This window comes from Giraffa tippelskirchi, chromosome 10 (assembly GCF_054371585.1).
Source record: "Giraffa tippelskirchi isolate mGirTip1 chromosome 10, T2T-mGirTip1v1.2.pri, whole genome shotgun sequence".
In the NCBI taxonomy this organism is placed as follows: domain Eukaryota; kingdom Metazoa; phylum Chordata; class Mammalia; order Artiodactyla; family Giraffidae; genus Giraffa; species Giraffa tippelskirchi.
The window spans coordinates 135985507-136005401 of NC_137284.1; the positions used below are offsets into that span (position 1 = coordinate 135985507).

The 19895-nt window shown below is 57.5% G+C and overlaps 1 protein-coding gene across 2 annotated transcripts in view; it reads left to right on the plus strand.

Annotated features, from left to right (window-relative positions):
• The window catches only part of SND1 (staphylococcal nuclease and tudor domain containing 1), a 425720-nt gene extending 406071 nt beyond the window's left edge, over positions 1 to 19649 (plus strand). The window contains exons 17-24 of one of the 2 annotated variants that reach the window (XR_014066017.1): positions 5285 to 5473; positions 10431 to 10647; positions 13915 to 14064; positions 14945 to 15014; positions 16020 to 16133; positions 16850 to 17053; positions 18866 to 18910; positions 19019 to 19649. Coding sequence is in view for 1 of the 2 variants with exons in the window: in XM_081531207.1 (XP_081387333.1) it covers positions 5285 to 5473; positions 10431 to 10572; positions 13941 to 14064; positions 14945 to 15014; positions 16020 to 16133; positions 16850 to 17053; positions 18866 to 18910; positions 19019 to 19084 (954 nt within the window). In the remaining variant the exon portion in view is untranslated. The remainder of the gene's footprint in view (positions 1 to 5284; positions 5474 to 10430; positions 10648 to 13914; positions 14065 to 14944; positions 15015 to 16019; positions 16134 to 16849; positions 17054 to 18865; positions 18911 to 19018) is intronic. The other variant, XM_081531207.1, reaches the window with a different exon arrangement.
• Positions 19650 to 19895: the final 246 nt, after the last annotated feature.

The following is a 19895-nucleotide window of genomic DNA, read 5'->3' on the forward strand; positions in this document are numbered from 1 at the left end:
GGTGTTGAATCTGGAAGAGCTCAGCTCACAGGGCCTGGTTCAGAACCACAAAATCCCTACCCACTCTGCCAGCATCAGGAGCAGAGGACGAGAGACGCTGGCAGGTGAGCAGAGCATCCAGGATGTCCAGTGCGGCAGCACCTCGATGTCCTTCAGCTCCTGAGGATCAGGTCTGCCCTTTAGACATCTGATCTAGGCTCTTGCTTCTGTCTTAACCAGAGTTATCACTAAGCCACCCCCTCCACATGGCACCCCCTTCTCATAGCCTCTCCTCCCCCCAGCTCCGTGTGTTCCTAGGTCCCAGCATTTGGCTTCAGTATGAGCGTTGAGGATGGGGAATGAGGAAAGACATCATCTGTCCCTTGCTGACACTGCTTGTGTCCACGTGTACCCCGTGAGCCCCTCAAGGCTATTATCAGCCCGCCTGTGTGCACAGCAAATGCCCACAAGCTTATGAAGTGCTGTGGCAGTTGGGGTGCCACTGTGAGGCACCCAAGGCCTGACCTCCCTAATGTCAGTGCCATTGCAGGAAGCCTCCCAAGCCACTGGACAGAGAGTCCAGGTCTCTTCCTGAAACACTCCAAGATGCCGAAGAGACAGGCGGCAATGCTGTATAGCGCTTCTCACTTTACACCGCACTCCATGAGTAGTATCTCACTAACACTTGGGGTAGCCGGAAAGAGACCAAAAGAGGTTTCTTGTGTACTTGACAAGAAAGAGCCTCCCCTAATTCCTGTCTGCAGTTGGAGGCAACTTGCAGGAAATTTCTGCTCATAGTCTGTATACCAGAGATCAAACTGGTCAGTCCTAAAGGAAATCAACCCTGAATATTCATTGGAAGGACTGATGCTGAAGCGGAAGCTCCAGTACTTTGGCCACCTGATGCAAAGAACTGACTCACTGGAAAAGACCCTGGTGCTGGGCAAGATTGGAGGCAGGAGGAGAAGGGGACAACGGAGGATAAAATGGTTGGATGGCATCACTGACTCAATGGACATGAGTTTGAGCAAGCTCCAGGTGATGGACAGGGAAGCCTGGCGTGTTGCAAAGAGTTGGACATGACTTAGCAACTGAACAACAACAACATCTGTATATTGTCAGTCCTAATTATACGTGAGCCCATATTTTCGAATTCACTCACTTGCTAAAATTTGTTACCTCCGTCAGTACCCCTGCAACTTTTTGGATCATTTGTGAACTTGCACAGAGCTGCAAGTCCTCTGAGGAGTACATTCCCAGCTGAGGCCGCACACGCGGTGGCTCTGCCTTCTTGTTTCAGCTCTCATCCTGCAAACAAGTGTCCTACTCATGGTCTGCTTAGCACTGAGGTTTTCAGGGTTTCTGCACTTTATGTTGTAGTTAAAAATGGCCTCCAAGCATAGTGCTGAAATGCTGTCTAGTGTTCCTGAATGCAGGATGGCTGTGATGTGCCTAAAGGAGAAAATCCATGTGTTAGATAAGCTTTATTCAGGCATGAGTGACAGCTCTCTTGGCTGTGAGTTCAATGTTAGTGAATCATCAATATGTATTAAATACCGTGTCGTTAAACAGAAACCCACATCCAAGCAGGTTATGTATTGATAAGTTGATAGAAATGTGACTGGAGTCTTGTAGGAACCTAACCCTGTGTTTCCCCAGGAGACAGTGGTTCAGGATTCCCTAATTCCTTGTTCATGGTAACTTTATAGCGAAAAGTACCACAGATAACTAGAGAGAGAGAGTATGTATATATTTTTTTAATTAGAAAAATACCAGAAATTTGATGAGTCTTAAGATTGAGTCTTAAAGTTGAATAGAGAAACGGAGCTTTTACAGATATGAAGAGCTGAAAGTGTTAGTTGCTCAGGCCTGTCCAACTCTTTGTGACCCCATGGACTGTAGCCCACCAGGCCCCTCTGTCCATGGAATTCTCCAGGCAAGAAAACTGGAGTGGGTAGCCATTTCCTTCTCGAGGGGGTCTTCCTGATCCAGGGATTGAACCTGGGTCTCCGCAGGCAGATTCTTTACTGCCTGAGCCACCAGGGAATCCCATCACAGATATGGACCCATGTAATTTTATAGTCAAGTCACAAATTCTCAGCAGTGAGTGTGAAAGAGAGACATGATGAAGGATGAACATGTAGACCAACCTGGGAGTGCCCGCCGCACCCTCTACTTGCTCCCTGTGTAGAGTCAAGACTTCGGTCTTCACCCTGAACCCTCTGCCCATCTAGGTTGGGGCATATCCAGAAGGACAGGCGCAGCACGGAGCATGTCCAGCAAGGCCAGAAGCCCAGAGACCGAGGTGCAGCAGGAACACTGGCCCAGCCCCAACCCGCCTCTAAGACCAGCCTACCTTCCCTAAAGCTCCATTGTTTGACTGAGAAATTACTGTGGTGGCAGCAGCTGTAATAAAAGGAGAAGCTGGGACCCCCAGGCGACAGCTTTATCTCTCCCTCTACAGCCCAAGATGGATTGGGCAGCAGCACCTTGCCCAAGGCCAGAGATTTCTTTCCTCTGCGGCCGGCTGGGCCCAGGGGCTTGTCAAGCCCAAGTTAGCGTATCGATTGCCGGCAGGGAGAGGCTGGGTACAGGAGAGGCTGGGTATGTGTGAAGCCAGGGCTCACCTGCCAAGAGAGCCTGGCTGCTCCCCAGCAGTGTTGGCCCCAGGTGTGGCTGCTTAGTCACTCGCTGGCGTCTCCCCCTGGCAGGAGCCTTGAGAGGTCAGCATCTGGTTTGTGGCCTCAGAGGGTGAGGTGTGAATTAGACATTGGCGAGTAGGGTCTGAGCCTGGGCACCTGACAGGAGAGACGGATTGTACCTGTCTGGATGCCTCTGCAGCTCATGTCTCTGAGGCTCTCCCCTCCACCGCAGGAATCTGGTGTGAGAGGAAGCCACGGGCTTCTCGTCACAGTTGCAGCAGCCCGCCGTGAGCCTTGGGGCTGGAGGGAGGTCTCGTGCTTGATCAGGGCAGCCATCCTGGCTTTAGGAAAAGGACCCCTGGCAGTGAACGCAGTGGAAGAGGACAAGAGGCGCTGACGTGGGCCTGGGGACTGTCCCAGTTTGACTTGTTTTCGGCTGGGCGTGAGGTGTCTCGGGAGCCCCCAGATGCAAAGAAGCCCTGTGGATTGGTGGTAGGAGCCAGCGTCAGCACCCTCACTCTACCCACTGTCTCCTGAGCCCCCAAACACAAGGCAGGCAGCCCTCTACTCCTCCCAGAAGTCGTCTGGGATCAATTGCCGCTTGATCTTAGCATGCTTGATAAAGCGCAAATGAAGAAGAGGTGGTCTTCCCATGTATTCTCTTTCCATCCCTGTTCTCGTCTGAGTCCCCCAAGCCTGCAGCCTCTTCCTCCACCATTAGCCCTGCCACTGTCGGAGAGCCCAGTGCTCCAGCGCCCAGGGCATTTGCAAGGTGGCGGAGGGCTCCTGGGGCAGTTTATCACTCATTCCGGTGAATTTTACTGGCTGGCAAGCTCTTGAGGCACCTGTGCTTTTATCATGTACCATTTTGCCCACCTGCTCTCTGCCATACACACAGGTCCTCCCAGTGAATTAATTGCCAGGATTAGAGAAAGGGGATACCAGTTTTGCCATCTATGATTGTGAGTCCCCTCTTCCTCCAGCCCTCAGCAGCGTGGTGCCCATGTGGGGTGCACCACCCAGCAGGGCCCAGCACTCCCACCCTGGCTCCACAGGAAGGGGTGAGGTCCAGGGTCCTGAATGGTGGGAGTAACTGGCCTTAACCCAGTGGACAGTGTGGGGAGGAGGGCGGGTGGGGAGGTCAGGGGTGTGACTGGAGGAAGGATGTTCTTGAGACAGGGCTGTGGGGAGAGGAGGGGAGGCGCCAAGGAGGCAGTGAAGAAAGAAGGCAAGCAGGGCAGCCTGGCCTCTGCTCTCAGCTCTGCCCCTTTCTGGCCCCACTGCCCCTGTGTCTCAGTTTCCCCACTAACAAAATCAAGTTGGATTGGTTGGGTATAATACCTTCTTTTTCTAGCTCTGATAAACTCTTCGTATCCCCTTCTACAGTACACCCCCACTTCAGGCATTGTTGAACCTGCATTCCACCTGAAGGGGTCACGGGGGGCTTCGTGTAGGAAGAAGGTGTTCGCAAATAGGAAGAAGACCTGGCAGAGTCCTAACGCTGCCGGGAGAGATGCTGGGGACACAACTCCCTATAAGGAAACAGAGGCCACTCGGGTGCGTGGAGGGAGGGCAGAGCGGGGAACAAAGAGCAGGACCAGGAAGGCGGGACCCCGGCTCCTTCCTATTCGTGTCCTCGGCAGCTGCCACTGGCTCTGGCCCAGGCTTCAGAGAACTCCCAGGTATTTAGACATTCATTTTATTGCTTAATCGAGCTTGAAGCCGTTTAAATGAATACAAGTTTTTACGTTTGGCAGTGAAGGCTTTTACAGGCCCCTTTAGCAGGGGAAGAGGTTGGGAGAGAAGCCGAGAAGGAATTCCTCCTGGGCCACTGCCTTCATGAGGTGGAGCGGCGTCCATGCTGGGTTGGGCGTCCTGGGTCTCAGGGAGCCCTCAGGGGAGGAGGCCTGGGAGCCCCTGGGCTCTGCAGGATCCTGCCGGCTCTGGGGATCAGCCACTGTGCTCGGCCTTGAAGTCTGGGCTGATGGTGGTGAGCACACGCCTATAAAGGGGTTACCTCCAACTGGAATCACCCCCTAACTGCCCCTGTGCATCAGTGTACTTTCTGCCCACCTGTCCCCTTCCCTCCTCTCCTCACCTGGCTCTCATCCCACTGCTTTCATTGTCTTCATTAAGCATGACTTCATTCAGCTCTTCCAGGAAGAACACAGGTTCTCCCCTCCTTGGGGATTGCCTTGCTCTCCACTTCCACCCAAGGCTTGCCTGTCTTCCTAGCAGAGCTGAGGCTCAGTGGGTGCTGAAGAGGAGTGGGTGTTGCCTGACTCACCCCTGACCTTTAGCTGTGTACACACACAAACACACAGCTCACTTAAAGCTAAGGAGCGTCAAGTTTTCCCTAGTCGCTCTCTGCCAAGAGGAAGGGGAGGGGATTTGGGGAGAGGGGAGTTCTGAAGTTGCTTTGTCAGTGACATATCTATCAATGGTGATTCTGGGGTGCAAGAAGCTGAAAAGCATAGACCAGCTCACAGCACTGAGGTGAAGGGTTCTAAGAGGCTCTCACCGGCTCGCACTCTGCCTCACTGTTCCAGCTGTTTCTCTGTCTGTGGAGTGACCGTGATGGCAGTGGCCCCGGGGCCACTCTCCTCCCCTGCACCCCCCCCAGGCCCCCGCTGCTAGCTGACACCCCCGTTTCTGCTCCCTAGGTCGAGGTGGAGGTGGAGAGCATGGACAAGGCCGGCAACTTCATCGGCTGGCTGCACATTGACGGCGCCAACCTGTCCGTCTTGCTGGTGGAGCACGCGCTCTCCAAGGTCCACTTCACCGCCGAGCGCAGCACCTACTACAAATCCCTGCTGTCTGCCGAGGAGGCCGCCAAGCAGAAGAAGGAGAAGGTAGGCTGTGGAACAGGGCCTGGCGGGGAAGGAGCGGCTGCCCTCTCTCGCCCTCCCTTCCCTCCACACCAGCACTGCTGCCTCCATACAACAGACAGAAGCGCTTCTGTCCCCCCTCAACTGAGTGACTCCGGCTGGTGTTGGTGTCAGACCCCACATCAGCAACCCCACGCTGAGGCGGGCCCTGGACCCTCTCTGAGCGCCCCTGTCCACCACCCCGGCCCTGGTGGGCCTGGCACCGGAAGCTGCCTGGACGGTGACCTTGGAGCCCGGGGTCACCTGAGACCAGAGGCCTTCCTTCCCCCGCCCTGACCCTCCAGTGCTCTCGGAGGGGCCGGCTGGCCTGTAGCCCACGTCTGAATTTCCTTCACATTGCCCTGCAGGGAAGCCCATTTTGGAAGCTGCCCCAGGAGATGCATAAAGCTGTTAGGACAGCAGATTTACAGCCCATCAGTCTGTGCAGACACTGCATTGAAGAGACAAGGGGGGTGGGTCGGAAAGCAGCTTTTGGAAACAAATGGACGATTAAGGAACCCAGCAGTTTGGTGATGGGAGCCGGGCTCGGCAGCCCCCTGCCCCTACCCCCACAGCCTGTCTCCACTGACTTACGGCTCAGCCCCGATAATGGGGATAAATCAGCCGGCCACCAATTTGTCAGGGCTTCTCGGAGCTTGAGGAGGATTTCATGGGACAGCCGTGCTGAGCCATAAATTTGTTCCAGGAATAAATGTTTCCTTCCCCATGGGGCAGCCATCTGGCTTACAACTCGCCTCTCAGAGCCAAGGCCCAGACCCCTGCCAAAAGGAGTGGGGGGCCCCGGGGCCCAAAAGCCTCCAGCTCCTCCCACCTCTCCTCTGACAGAGCATCATACTTCCCCCAGGGGCCAGGCCCTGGAGGACTTCTGGGATCTCTGTGTCTCTTAGTCTCATCCCCTAGGGATTAGGACAGGTGATTGACCCTACTAGAGCTGGAAGGACTCCAGGGAGAGGTGGCTCCAAAGGCCAAGACAGGTGGAAGGGACTGCCCACGTCTTGGAGGGGCAAGCAGGCCACCATAGGGCCCCTGGGGAGGATTCCACTTCTGTCCCAGTTCTGCTTCCATTACAGCTCCCATCATAGCCTGTCTTCCTAGAGTGATGGGGAAGCAGGCAGCCTCGGCTGGAGGCACTTTTTGAACTTAAGACTGACACCCGCTGTGTCCTCTGCTCGCTGCAGGGTATGGCGGAGAGAGAGGTGGTGCAAAGGTTGAACTAGTTAATAGCTGCAGGGCAGTTCAGCAAGCACCCGCCTCTAAGGCCCAGATTCTGAAAGTATCTGCCCCCTGGCCCTGCTCCCTTGCTACTCGGCACCTGAGCCTGGAAGCCATCTCTTCAGATCTGAGTAGCCTTCTGCCATCTGAGAGTAGAGACCCCAGAGGGACCGAGGAGAGGACAGAGAAGAGAGTCTGACCAAAGCATGGTCCCTTGCTTAGGTGCTAAACCAGGCATCACCATTTACTACGCGGTGGATTTGTCTGGAAGAACCCAAGTCATCATTTCTCTGGTGCCACGTGATGGTGCTGAGGAGTAATTACCATTGATTAATTGCTTACACAGGCTGCGTGGTTTTATTCCAGTCCAATTAAAATGCAGCACACCACTCTCAGTGCGAGGGCCCGCCCACCTCCTGTGGCCCTCCTGCACATCCCCCCCTCCTTGAGGCCTGGGGGAACCTAGCCTGACCTCCCTCCTCTTGGTGGGGCTGCGCTCCGGGAACAGCGTGGGCAGAGCCTTGCAGCAGCCCTCTGAGTTAGCTGGACTCAGACGGGAGAATCTGATGGTCAGCTAGGGAGCAGTAAACTTCGTATCTGAGGTGTCCCCAGGATCCCCAGCCTTGCCCTGCCGGTGACCCTGTGAGAGCTGCCTTAGCTGTCGAGAGACGGGCACATCTGGGGTTAAGAGATCATCATGGTCCCTGTGGGCTGAGGAAGCTGATACTGAGAGATCTTGTGAAACCAGGGGCACACAGAAGTCTTGGGTGGGTGTGATTATGTGCCTGTGAGTGGGTCTGAATAGGGAACCCCAACAATGCTGTGTTCCCTACTCTGAGAATTTAGCTGCCTCCCTGCAAGGCCTGATCCCCCCTGCACCTTGCTGTCTCCTCTCCTTAGCGAAGCTAGTCTGTAGGAGGCTGGTGCAGGGTTCCCCCTCCCCGTCCTCTCGGGATCCTGGGCAGGTCTGAGGGCCAGAGAGGGAGCCTCAGATGGCAGCTGTCTGTCCCCCATACTCCCTGCTCCACTGGTACCCCAGCAGGGCCCTTGACAGGCCTGGATTGGTCATCGATTGGCTTTTATTGAGCTTTGCTTCCCCACTGCGGGCTTGCAGGCCTCCACCACCCTGGCCGCATGCCAGCCCCACCTCTGGAGCCTCCTGAGCAGCGGTATTAAATAAGATTTAGAAAGGAAAGGCTCCATGCAGTGGAACCCCAGTCCACATGGCCCGCAGCCTGCCAGGAGGAGGACCCGGGGCTCCCCCGGGAGGAAGTGCAAGGAAGGCGGGGGAGGAGGGGGCAGGGTGAGGACAGAAGAGACTGCCTCTCCTCTGCTGCTAAGCTGGCCGTGGGGTGCAGGGCATCTGAGCAGGACAGGAAATGGCCGATCCAGCAGTGCGGAGCAGAGGAAGGAGGGGGCTCCCTGCCCACTGCCCCCCGGGGTCTGTAGCCAGGGTCACCGAGGGGTCACAGAGGGTGTCTGGCTGACGTGTGTGCCCCTCCTTGCCCAAGTTCTGCAGAGGGACAACTGCAGTCGGTGTGGGCCCAGCTCGCCCTTGTTCTGAGGGTGGGGACCTGCTCTCCAGCTGACTGACTCCTTCCCACCACAAAGCCACCTGACTGGGCCACACTGAGCAGCTTCTGCAGGGACCCCGCAGGGCTCAGTGACTGAGGCCCAAGCCTGCCCTCTCTTAGAAATGGAGCGCTCCGTCTGAGGAGCAGCTCCCCCTCTTCTGGCCTTGGGCAGCCTCAGGCTTCCAGTGTCTTCTCACCCCCAGAGGCGACAGTGTCCTCTGCTCCCTGCCTGCCCACTGCCCTGTGAGCTGTGGGACCCCATAGGACTGCCCTGTCTCTGCCTCCTGGTAGGAAAGGGGCCCGAGGGCCACCCCGAGGCTCTGCATCATCCCTGACCTCCACCCCCCTGCCCCCTGAACCTGCCAGGGAAGACGCCCCACCTTCTCTCTCCAGGAGGAAGCCTGACGCTGTCGCCTGAGGCACCTTGGCTTGAGGAGTTTCTGCTCTCAGCCTGTCAGTCTGTTCCCATTCTGTCCAGGAGGCAGAGGAGCCTCCCTCCCCTCCAGCCGAGGGAAGTGGGGTGGGGTTAGGATGGGGGCCGGCTCAGGAGCCTGGGAAAGGCAGGGAACCAGAGCAGAGGGAGGCCCTGACTTGGTCTGCACTGGTAGGGGCACAGTCTGGAGAGAGGTGCTGGTGGGGGTGGCACAGAGGATAGACTGCTGGGCCAGGAATGCTGCTGGCGACATCTTCACCACTCCCTGGCAGCCTCCCCCCCAGGCTCAGAAAGTCCCTGTTGCTCATTCCAGTTCCCGGGGCCCAGGCCTCTCCTTCCAGTGGAAGGACACACACTCCTGCCACATTAGAGGCAGGAGCATGGTTTCAGCGGGTGTGGCCCAAAGTGGTTCAGTAATTCCAACTTTCATCTGCTTCTTGGTGCACCGCCCCACCATGCCCCAGGAGTCTGTGTGTAGCAGAAGGGTCACGTGGTACAACTACCATCTCTTGCAGGGGAAGAAAAGGAGACTCAGAGAAGGCATGTGACTCGACCGAGGTCACACAGCAAATTAAAGGGGGAAATGAAAGGAGTCCACAACTCCCACCTACGACCTTTCCCACTGCTCATCGCTGCCTTTGGTGTTCAGGGCCCAGGCGATGCCAAAATTCCCCTTGAAGGGCTCTAGGGCCCGGCCCCTGTGTTCTGCTACATCTAGCAAGCCTGTGTGCCTCGGTTTCTTCGTTTGTAAAAACAGGGGTAATGTTGATCCCTTTTGAAAAGGTTGCTGTGAGGATTAGATGAGCTAGTACTTGGGTAACGTTTAATGTGGCTCCTAGTGAACATATAAGGTTTGAGCTAATAACTTCTGTCACCGCCCGCCCGAGTCCTGTGTATGTGTCCCTGGGACCCGGTGTGTGGTCCAGTCCCCGGACTCCCCCAGCCCTTTACCGCCGCCCAGCTGGAAAGCCATCTCCCTCCCTCACTCTGACAGGCCTCACTACCGGGATAATCTCCTGGCCATGGGATTGGACTTGACACGCTGTCACCCTGCATCAGCTTCTGAGCACTGCAACCCTGACAGTGCAGGCCTAGGGGAGGGAGGGAGAGGGAAGGGTGGAGGGCAGCGGCCCGGCTTCTGAGCTGGGGTCAGAGCAACCTCCTTGAGGTGCGGAGAACAGGCACCCTTGCACAGTGGCAGCCCTCCCCTCCATGGCCCAGGGCCATCATTTGGAGAGCCTCAGGAGCGCCCGTGGCCCTGTGACGGTGGGAGGGCCTGGGGAGTTCAGTGACCCTCACAGGGGGTGTGAGGGGAGGAGACAGGGACTGGGCACCACCACAGGGCCAAGGGTCTCACATGCCTGGCGTGCGTGGGAGTCGCTGGGAGTCTTGAGTTTTGATTTGCTTTCCCTGGGACCCTTAGAGCACGTCCTGATGGGCAGGTGGAGGGGTACCCTGGCACCTTTGTTCCCAGGAAGATCCCCAGTTGTTCCAGACACCTCAGAGTTTGGGAGCAGCTGGACTGGAAGTTCCCCCACCCCACGTCTGCCCTTCAGGGGCTCAGACCAGCATGATGTGACATCACCCCACACTCACTCGCCCCCAGAGCAGTGGTTCCCTCTGCCCAGAGCCCCTTTCCTGGCGTCCTTTCTGACTTCACTTGCTGAACCCCTCACCTCCCCTCTGCTGACCACACGTGCAGGTCTGGGCCCACTACGAGGAGCAGCCCGTGGAGGAGGTGATGCCTATACTGGAGGAGAAGGAGCGCTCGGCCAGCTACAAGCCAGTGTTCGTGACGGAGATCACCGACGATCTGCACTTCTACGTACAGGATGTGGAGACAGGTGAGCGCACACCCGGCCCCATTTCCACCGCCTCATGGCTCCTGGCACAGGGCCAGCCCACCTCAGGACCCCCCTGTTTGGGCAGGGGGAGGGACCCAGGCTTCCAGGGGCCTCCCTGCGTAGCTTGCGGCTGCTGCCCACCTCCCAGGCCCCTGAGCGGCGCTCTGGGCCCGAGGTCATATTCTCAGCCACAACGGAGCCGGCGAGGCTGAGCAGTCCTCTGAGGACTGGTGAGGTCACCAGTCCTGTCTGGGTGGTGCTCTGAGATTTAGGTCATTGTTTTCCTCCCAGACACCCCTGGCGGGGCTGGGCAGGAGGATCGTACCCTCGGAGCCTGTCAGGAAGCAATGGACAGATTGTCTCCATGTGGCCGGGAAGCACATGCCGGCTCTGCTCAGCGCCTCTGCCCAGCGCCTCTGCCCCTCAGCCTCCCCCAGGAGGGCAGGGTGTGGGGAGCCCGGGCTTGTCTCTGCCGGGGAGGCTTCTCCTCCTCCAGAGGTTCCTGTAAGCCCTGAGTGGTGACCAGTTGCCATGGAAACAGGTGGCGCTCTAGGGGAAGTCATCCCCAGGAAGTCTTTCTGAAGGACCCTCCTTCTCCATCCTCCCTCTTCCTCCTGCCCTCCAGTGCCGTGCACTGAATGAAGCCAGGGTCCTCTCCCCGCTGTCCCCCCTGCCCCCTGCCCTCAGCAGAGAGCTCAGGTTTCCAGAGGAGAGAGGGCAGTAGAGCCGGCTCTCACAGCAACTGCACTGGGGCCCCTCTGGCCCAGCTTCCCACCTCCACTGCCTTTACTCTGTCCATCCTGACCTCCCTCCTCTCATTTGCCACCCTGTACAGGGAAACATTTTAGTTGAGATCAGAGGAGAAAGCTTTTTAAGCTACTTCTCAGTCGAGGAAACCATGTCTTTGCAAGGCGGAGGGGGCGGGAGATGTCAGTGACATTGAGGCAGCGCCGTGGGTGGCAGGGTGCGGCTCTCCCTGCCCTCCTTGGCCCCACTCCAGAGGGTCGACAACCTTGTATCGGCCACTTCCCCACTAATGATACTGCCCAGGCAGCTGGGTTTGTGGCAATGTCACTTCACCAGGGAAACTGACCATTCTGAGCCTTGGGCTGGCTGGGCTTGAGAGGGGAGCAGAGCCAGGAGGGGCTGAGATGAGCTGCTGAGCCTGCAGGGTTAGGTTCTCTCGTGGGCAGCAGCATTTATGGTGAGAGGAGCCCGGCCACTGCCTGGGGAATGAGGCCAGGAGACCTCCAGGTCTGAAAGGTGGCCCGGGTAGGAATGAGAGCTACTCCTGAGCCCAGGAGCTGGCAAGAAGGCCCTCTGGGAGTTTGGGGAAAGGGAACTCAAAGGAGACCCTGCCCAGGCAACCCCAGCTCCCAGGCAGGCTCCACCTGGCCTCTGGGCCCTGCCAGGTAGGACTCTCTTTGAGTAAGAACAGGTGCTGGGGTCTCCAGGGGACAAAGCTTGAGGCTGAGTTCAAGGCCTTTGCCACGTAGTCTCTGTGATCTCAGAGGCTTCCTGTATCAGTTCTGCACCCTGTCTGGCTGTCAGTGACAGCTCTCAGAAGCCAGGACACTGCACCAAGTGGCAGCCAAGGCAGATAACAAGGGGAAAAAGGGAACTAGGGGGGAACCACGTATTGTGGAAAGACTGGAGGAGCAAGTGACATGCTGCGTGGCATGCTACCTGGATGGCTGTGAGCTCCAGAGAAAACCCTACCCTCCATCAAATCCATGAACAGGAGCCTGGGCACACACAGCCTCCTTTCCCTGAAACCCTTCACCCCTCTGGGAGGCAAGGACATCCTCTAGCCCTGTTTCCCTTCTCTTAATTAAAGCCTGCCTTCGGGAAGGATCTGGTGAAGTAATGAATGCATTGCCATTGGCCCTACGTGACCAGCCAGACTCTGTGTAAGGACCTCCCAGAGGGCTTTGCCTATTCGCAGAGCTGTTGCCTTGGAGCAAACTAATAATAATAATAGAGAAAGTATAACAAGATCTCATCTGTGTAGAGGAGGCTTCTAAGTCACTGAAATTTTACTGTCTGGGTAAGAAATGCAAGCGCAGGAGAACAGAGGGTTTACTGCCAGGCAGGGGAAAGGCAGCTGCTTCTATAAAGTCCCTGAAACTGTCTTGTGAAGGCCAGCGCAGGGCCCGAGTGTGGACAGGCGCAAACCTGCAGACCCCTCTTCAACACAGTGCAGTTACCAAGCACCCTGCATGGCCAGAGGTTTACTAGGTCTCAAGAGAGGTGACAGAACTGAGTGAGCTATGGTCTGTGCCCTGAAGGAGCTCACGGTGCAGTGGCAGAAACATAAACCAGACAGGGAATGGATAAGGCCCACTGTGACAAGTGTACCGATGTCTTACATGTGTTAGGCTCCTGTAACAGGGTGGCCCCGGGCCCTGAGGGTGGGGGAGGAATCCCTCGCTCCCACCACACATCTCCCTCCCCAGCACCCTCCCCCTGGAAAGCAAAGCGGTTGGAAAAAGTCTGGGTGTGGAGCTTGAATCCAAGCCAGAGGGACATGAAGGAGAAGCCACTGGGACTGATGCTTAGCAAGAGGGTGCTGACAGGATGTGGCAGGAGGGGGCCCCTGAGAAGACCTTGGGGTTGCCACACCCAGGGAAAGACAGACCAGCCGCAGGGCAGACGACCCAGGGAGAGTGGTTCAGGAAAGAAAAGGCAAGGAAGGGGTCCCACCCCACCTCGTGCAGGAGGACAGTGAGTTGGCTGGGAGGGTGGAACCACTGGCAGCGCTTGGAGGTTCAGTTCCACACGTGTCTCTGGACGCATCATGTCAGAGCAGCCACATCCGAACAGACTGAGACTGGGCCCCGCTCCTGGTATCACTCCCATCTTTCACAGCCCCGATTCTGAGGTCCTTTCCTTGTGCAGGGTCGTAGGGGACCCCCTCCTTCAGCTCCACTTTTGTTCCTGGGAGACTTGACAGAGAGTGGCTACTGTCCGTCACCACTTCTGTGGCCCAGGCCAGGGCCGGCCCTGGTAGGAACGGAGAAGGCTGGTTGGCCCTGGCCTTGCTTGGTGCCCACTTACTTTCTCCACCTCCTAAACCAAAGCCCAGGAACATTCCCTGCGCATCCCCAGCCCTGGCCAGTAGATTGGAGAGCCAAGACTGGAAGGCTAGGTGCCTCTTAGGCCTGAAATGTCTGCAAAATATTGTGAACCTCCTCGAGCAGGGACCAAAGAGAACTTCTCTGCAGGATGGGGGCAAGCCAGTGGTGTGGGCACCCTGCAGCAGTCCACATCCTGCCCACTCCCCGGGTGAGTCTTCCACCCAGCCCCATCTAGAGATGAGCCTCCAGGGAATGTGGCACCCAGGTCTCACTCCCTCTTCCTCGCCACAGGCACCCAGCTGGAGAAGTTGATGGAGAACATGCGCAATGACATTGCCAGCCACCCTCCCGTCGAGGGCTCCTACGCCCCCCGCCGGGGCGAATTCTGCATCGCCAAGTTTGTAGATGGAGAATGGTAAGCCACCTGGACCCGAGCAAGGCAGAGTCTTAAGCAGGAGCAAGAAGAGATCTGTCCCCAGGGCACCAGCCTGCAGAAGCACCAGCCAGACTTGAGGCATTCACCGTATTGGCCTGCTTTCCACTGAGTGGTCGCTCTTGACCCCGGCCAGCTCTCCAGAGTGGTCCTCTATGTTGCCCATTTGCAACCTGCGCTGTAACCCACAGTTTTTCTGCAGTCGGTCTCTGGGGTACAGGAGTATCCCTTCTCCTCTCTTCTGGGCTCTTCTCTTGGGGGTGCCCTGGCTGGCTGCAGCTCCCAGCACCCCATTACCCTGCACACAAAAGACGATGTCAGGAGAGGGCAGGGGTGGTGAGGGGGGGGTCGCTGGTTCCTGTGAGCCCAGACCGGCCACTACCTTCCACCCTAACTGTCTGGTACAGGAGTAGCAGCACTCCCAGGCTGCAGGAAGGTCACTTACATCTGATCTACCCAGGATAGGGCCCATGGCCTTCCCAGGGTGACGAAGTGACTTGGATGCATTCCCTGCTGCGGCCTCCCAGACAGATCTGCCGGCTAATTACAGCTGCTGTTTAGTGTGCTGGGTTTAAACAGCAGACATCAATCTAGTCATTAGTCTTGTTGCTTTATGCCCCAAGGACACATTAATCTGCTCCACATGCTCCCCTCTCCCTCCCTCTGCTCCCAGCTATGCTCTGATTCCATTAGATGGGGTCCCGGTGGAGTCCGAAAACTGCCCCCCTGTGACACCCATGGGTGTTCATTCTGAGCCCTGGGCGGGGAAACACTGCACCCCTTGGCCTGCCATCTCTGAGGCTCCGGGGAGTCCAGGCTCCTCGGGGCTGTCCCTTGAGCTCTGCCTGTGATGCCATTGCAGGTACCGCGCCCGAGTGGAGAAAGTCGAGTCTCCTGCCAAAGTACACGTCTTCTACATCGACTACGGCAACGTGAGTGCGGGGTTGGAGGTGGCCGAGCAGCACGGGAGGGGCCCCTCAACACACCAGCCCCTAGGTCAAGTCCATCTGAGCTTTAGACCTCCCTCCCCCTCCCTCCCTGACAGATGGGGACCCTGTGGGCCTCTCTGCTGCCCGTCTGAAAGGCCCGAGTCCTGAGGGACTGGACAACACCAGCGTCTTTGCTCAGAGGCCTGTGAGCACTGAGCGGTCTCCTGTCCAGGCCCAGTCACAGCCCCGGTTTCTCTCCTGCCCAAACTCTGAAGAGGGGGTCGTGAAGTCCTGCCCTCTACACCCCGTCTCCTGGTCCACACGGGGCCTGGATGCTGATCCCCATGGCATCCCAAACCAGGCTTGCTGAGAAGGGACTGGTACCCCCAGGAGAAATGCCCCTTGGACTGGGCCTGGGAGTGTGTTGACCACCATTTCCCACGGCAAGCAGGAGAGAAAGCTGTCCTTCAGAGCCGTGCTGTTCCTGAGGACTGGTGGGGGCGGGGGGAGCCATGAATAGAAAGCCCAGAGCTGGGTGGTGCTCCCAGCCCACCGCCCAGGAATACACACAGGAGAAGGTCTTGCTAACTGGTGTTGCCCTGCACACCTAGGCCAGGACCAGGGGCAGGCAAGGACTGCCAGGACCCTGATCTTAGAGTGCTCTCCCAGCCAGGCACCCCCTGCCTGCCAACCCCGCCCCAGCCTGTGGGGAAGTAGTCAGGGAGCCCGTGTCATGGTGGGAAGGCATTGGGGAAAGTGGAGACAGCAGTGAGAGTCCAGGGATCAGGTGGGCTGTGTCAGTGGGAGCCACCAGGTGTCCCACCACCAGGCCCCGCCTCCTCGGCTTTGCTGACCCTGCAGGCCTGTGCACGTGGCCACGTGGAAACGGGTCTTGGGTGTAGGAGGGGACTGAGTTAGAGTGCTCAGGGGCCTGGCCACATGAGTTGTCCCCGGAGAGCAAGGGGGCTTCCAGTGCGTGACGCCGCTGGCCCGGTGTGTCCTCTCCAGAGGGAGATCCTACCGTCCACCCGCCTGGGCACCCTGCCGCCTGCCTTCAGCACCCGCGTGCTACCAGCTCAAGCCACGGAGTATGCCTTTGCCTTCATCCAGGTGCCCCAAGATGTGAGTCTCCACCCCTTTCTTCCTCCCAAAGGGGACCGTCCCCTGACACATGACCACTGCTGTGGCCCCAGCACTACCCCCCGGAACTAAATGCAAAGCCGTCCTGAGTCCTACCCCCCACCCCCTTGCCCACTCTCACGGGGCTACACCCCTACCGTGGCCCCGGCTTGGGGCCTCTGTCTTTATTTAGCCTGCTGGCCGCTGGGCTACAGTTGTCTCCCAATACTCCTTCCAGTCTCAGACGGTGCCACCAGAACTGACCTCAAACAGATCTGACCCGGTCACACCTCTGCCAGAAATCCTCTGCTAGGGCCGCCGTGGCTGATGGGAGGGGGTGGAGACAGTGATGACGGGTCTGTTAATCACGGGGGAGAGGGGCGTGGCCAGGGAGGTCCAGGTCAAGGCAAGGCGGCCTTGGAGCCATGCGCAGGGTTGGGGAGGGGAACCTGATAGGGCAGGGCACACTGGGTGAAGACTAGTCTGCCAGCTATAGGCAGTGGCAGGAGGTGAGTCGGGCCCTTGTCTGCCCTGGCAGGGAAGTGATTCTTTGTATCGTAGGTGGGAGGGGTCCGGGCACGGGGCAGGCAGAGCTGAGCGGGGAGTGAGGTGATGCTGGCACGTCTAGGCAGACGTCCTGGAGGTCCGGGACCTGGGGCCGTCGTAGCTCTTGGCTGGCACAAGCCTCTCCCGCTGACCTGGGTGTGTGCCCGCCGCAGGAGGATGCTCGGACCGACGCGGTGGACAGCGTGGTGCGGGACATCCAGAACACGCAGTGCCTGCTCAACGTGGAGCACCTGAGCGCCGGCTGCCCGCACGTCACCTTGCAGTTCGCTGACTCCAAGGGGGACGTGGGGCTGGGCTTGGTGAAAGAGGGGCTGGTCATGGTGGAGGTGCGCAAGGAGAAGCAATTCCAGAAAGTGGTACGTGCTGTGGGGGCGGGACAAAAATGGTCCGTGCTGTGAGGGTGGAGCGGCCCCTGGCGTCCTCTGCCACCGCCAGCGTCCCAGAGGAGGGTGGGTGCCCCGGGAGCCAGTGAGGGAGCAGGGACCCACCATCCTGCTGATCCTGCAGGGGAAAGATAATGGATTTGAGGTTGTTGGGGTTTTTAAAAAAAGTTAATTACTTCCCAAATTAATTGGCTGCTGGTTTGGCTGAAAACTGCAGCTGCAAACTGGAGCAGAAAGTTTCCCTTTGCCCATCCCCCCACCCCCCCACCCCACCCCCCGCCCGGTGACAGGCCAGGAAGCTGTGCCGGGGTGGCGCGGAGAGGGTCACAGCCCGGCGTGCTGTCTCTCTGTCCTCACGTCCTCCTCTCCAAGCCCATCAGCAGCTCCCAGCACTCAGTGCTGCCTGAGCCACTTACCCAAAAGACTGCCACAACCCCCTCCAGCCTGTGGGGAGAGGTCCAGAGCTTAGCACTGGACCTGAGTCCCACCTCTCTCCTTCATGAAGCATCTGGCCCTGGGGATCAACCATTGGACACTTGAGTCTCCCGTTCATGAAGTGAGGAGAGCGCGACCAGCCTAACTACTCCCGAGGGTGGCCCACGAGGATGGGGGCTGCCAGCTGGGGAGTCACCTTGCACAGCTCAGTGGTAGATCATTAGAGCCAGGCTTCTCCCACTCAGCACTGTGCCCATCCCTGTTCCCCAGCCTCTCCCCACGACATGCCAGCCTCCAGGGACAGGCCAGGCTGATGGGAAGCTCCCCCGCCCTCCTGAGTTGGAGGGACTCAAGCGGCAGGGTTGAAACCAACCTTCTCTCTCCACTAGGCCTTGCTTCCCCCTTGTCCCTGGTCTTTTGCCTTTCCTCTCTCCCCACGTGAAGAATGGGGGTTGGTGGGTCTGTGGCTCTGGTTATGCAGGTTGATAATTCATTTGGAATAAGACTTCACTGTGGATCACTCCTGTGTCTTGTCTGGACAGGAGAGGCCTGACCCCTAGTCTCCCTGCAGTTTCTTGGATCACTCCTAGGAGTTAGCTTAAGTTTCACTATAAACCTGGAGATCTTAGTGTCCCCCATATGGAACCACCCATAATGTTTCTGGTGTCTGTGTGTGTGCTAAGTTGCTTCAGTTGTGTGCAGCCCTGCAATTCTATGGACTTCAGCCCACCAGGCTCCTCTGTTCATGGGATTCTCCAGGCAAGAATACAGTGTCAAGAAACACCTAATGTGTTTGTTCATTCACTTACTCATTCTTTCAGTAAATGTTTACTGAGGATCTGCAAATCTCTGAGTAAGGGACAACATTCCTGCCCCATGGAACTTGCATTCAAGCATGAGGAGACAAAGAATAAAGTAAATAAGTCAACAAAATTAGACATGAGATGATGAGTGCAATGGAAAGAGAGAAAGTAGAAGTAAAGGGAATCGGGAATGTGGGGGAGTGGTCGTAATTTTAAAAAGGGGATCATATGAGGTCTCGTTAAGAAGGTGATTCTTAACCAGAGGCTTGAGGGATAGGTAGCCAGGTGGACAGGTAGCCAGGTGGACAGGTAGCCAGGTGGACAGGAGAGAGAAGCATGTTTCAGGCGATTGGAACAGCCAGTACAGAGTCTGGAAACAGCAAGGAGATAGCGACTCTGCACTTGGATTTTCCTCAGAGGGAGCTGGGAACCCCTTGAGCAGGGGAGTGATGTGACCTGACCTGGGCCTCTGCCAGGCCCCTCTGGGTACTCAGCTGCAAGTACCCCCACCTTGACCATCCATCCCATTGTTTTCTTGTCCTCCCAGATCACAGAATACCTGAACGCCCAGGAGTCAGCCAAGAGCGCCAGGGTGAGTTTTCGGCTCAGGAGCCCCAGAGGGTGCTGGGAGAGGGGCTTTGGCCGTCTGGGTTCCAGCCTGTCCCGCCTCCCTGACGAGCCATTTGCTGTTTTCTCACAGCTGAACCTGTGGCGCTACGGAGACTTCCGAGCCGATGATGCAGATGAGTTTGGCTACAGCCGCTAAGGAGGGCACCGGGTCTGACCCCCAGCACCGCTCACGCCAGCACCCCTTCCTCTGCTGGGAGGGTGTTTTCAGCTCCAGACCTCAAATCGGGGGCGTAGATTGGGTCCAGCTTTGCTTCAGTGTCTGGGAATGTGTCGTAGGGCAGCATCTGGGCAGGGGGTGGGGAGAACCCTCCCAACGCTACAGCTTTCAGGGGGCAGGCATTGTGTTCCAAGAGGACAGGTGCTGCCTTCCGCTGCCTCTCCCAGCTGATTTTGTTTCCATTTGGAGGTTTGTGGGGGTTTTGTTCTTTTTTTTTAAATTGTCCTCAAATCAGGAAGAAACATGAAAGACTTTGTCCTAATGGGGGGCTTAATCCTGGCCCTGAGGCCAGCTGCCGACTGGCACCCACGTCCGTCCCAGACCGCCCTTCTCCCCAGCTCTCTGTCCAGCTGTTGATTATGTGATTTCTCTGATATGTCCGTTCTCAAATGCCAGCGTGTCCACATCTTCCCCTTTGCCTAGCCCTCCCTATTTCTGTATTTAAAGCTTTTGAGGCCCAATAAAATAGTACGTGCTGTCTGCAGCTCTTATTGGTGATGGTGGAGCCCAGAGCCCAGAATCTCGACAGCTCCAGCCAGGAGGCGACCTGGGCACTCAAATGACCCCCAAAGTCTAATCCGTGTGCCTGACCATGCTCCCTGAAAACAGCCAGTCACAGGAAGCAGGGCAGTCCTTCAGAGCAACTCCCAGGGCCTGGTGGGCATACCTGGCACCATGGCCATCGTGCAGAAGCCTGCAGGTCTTCTCTTTTGACTCATCTGCACATGAC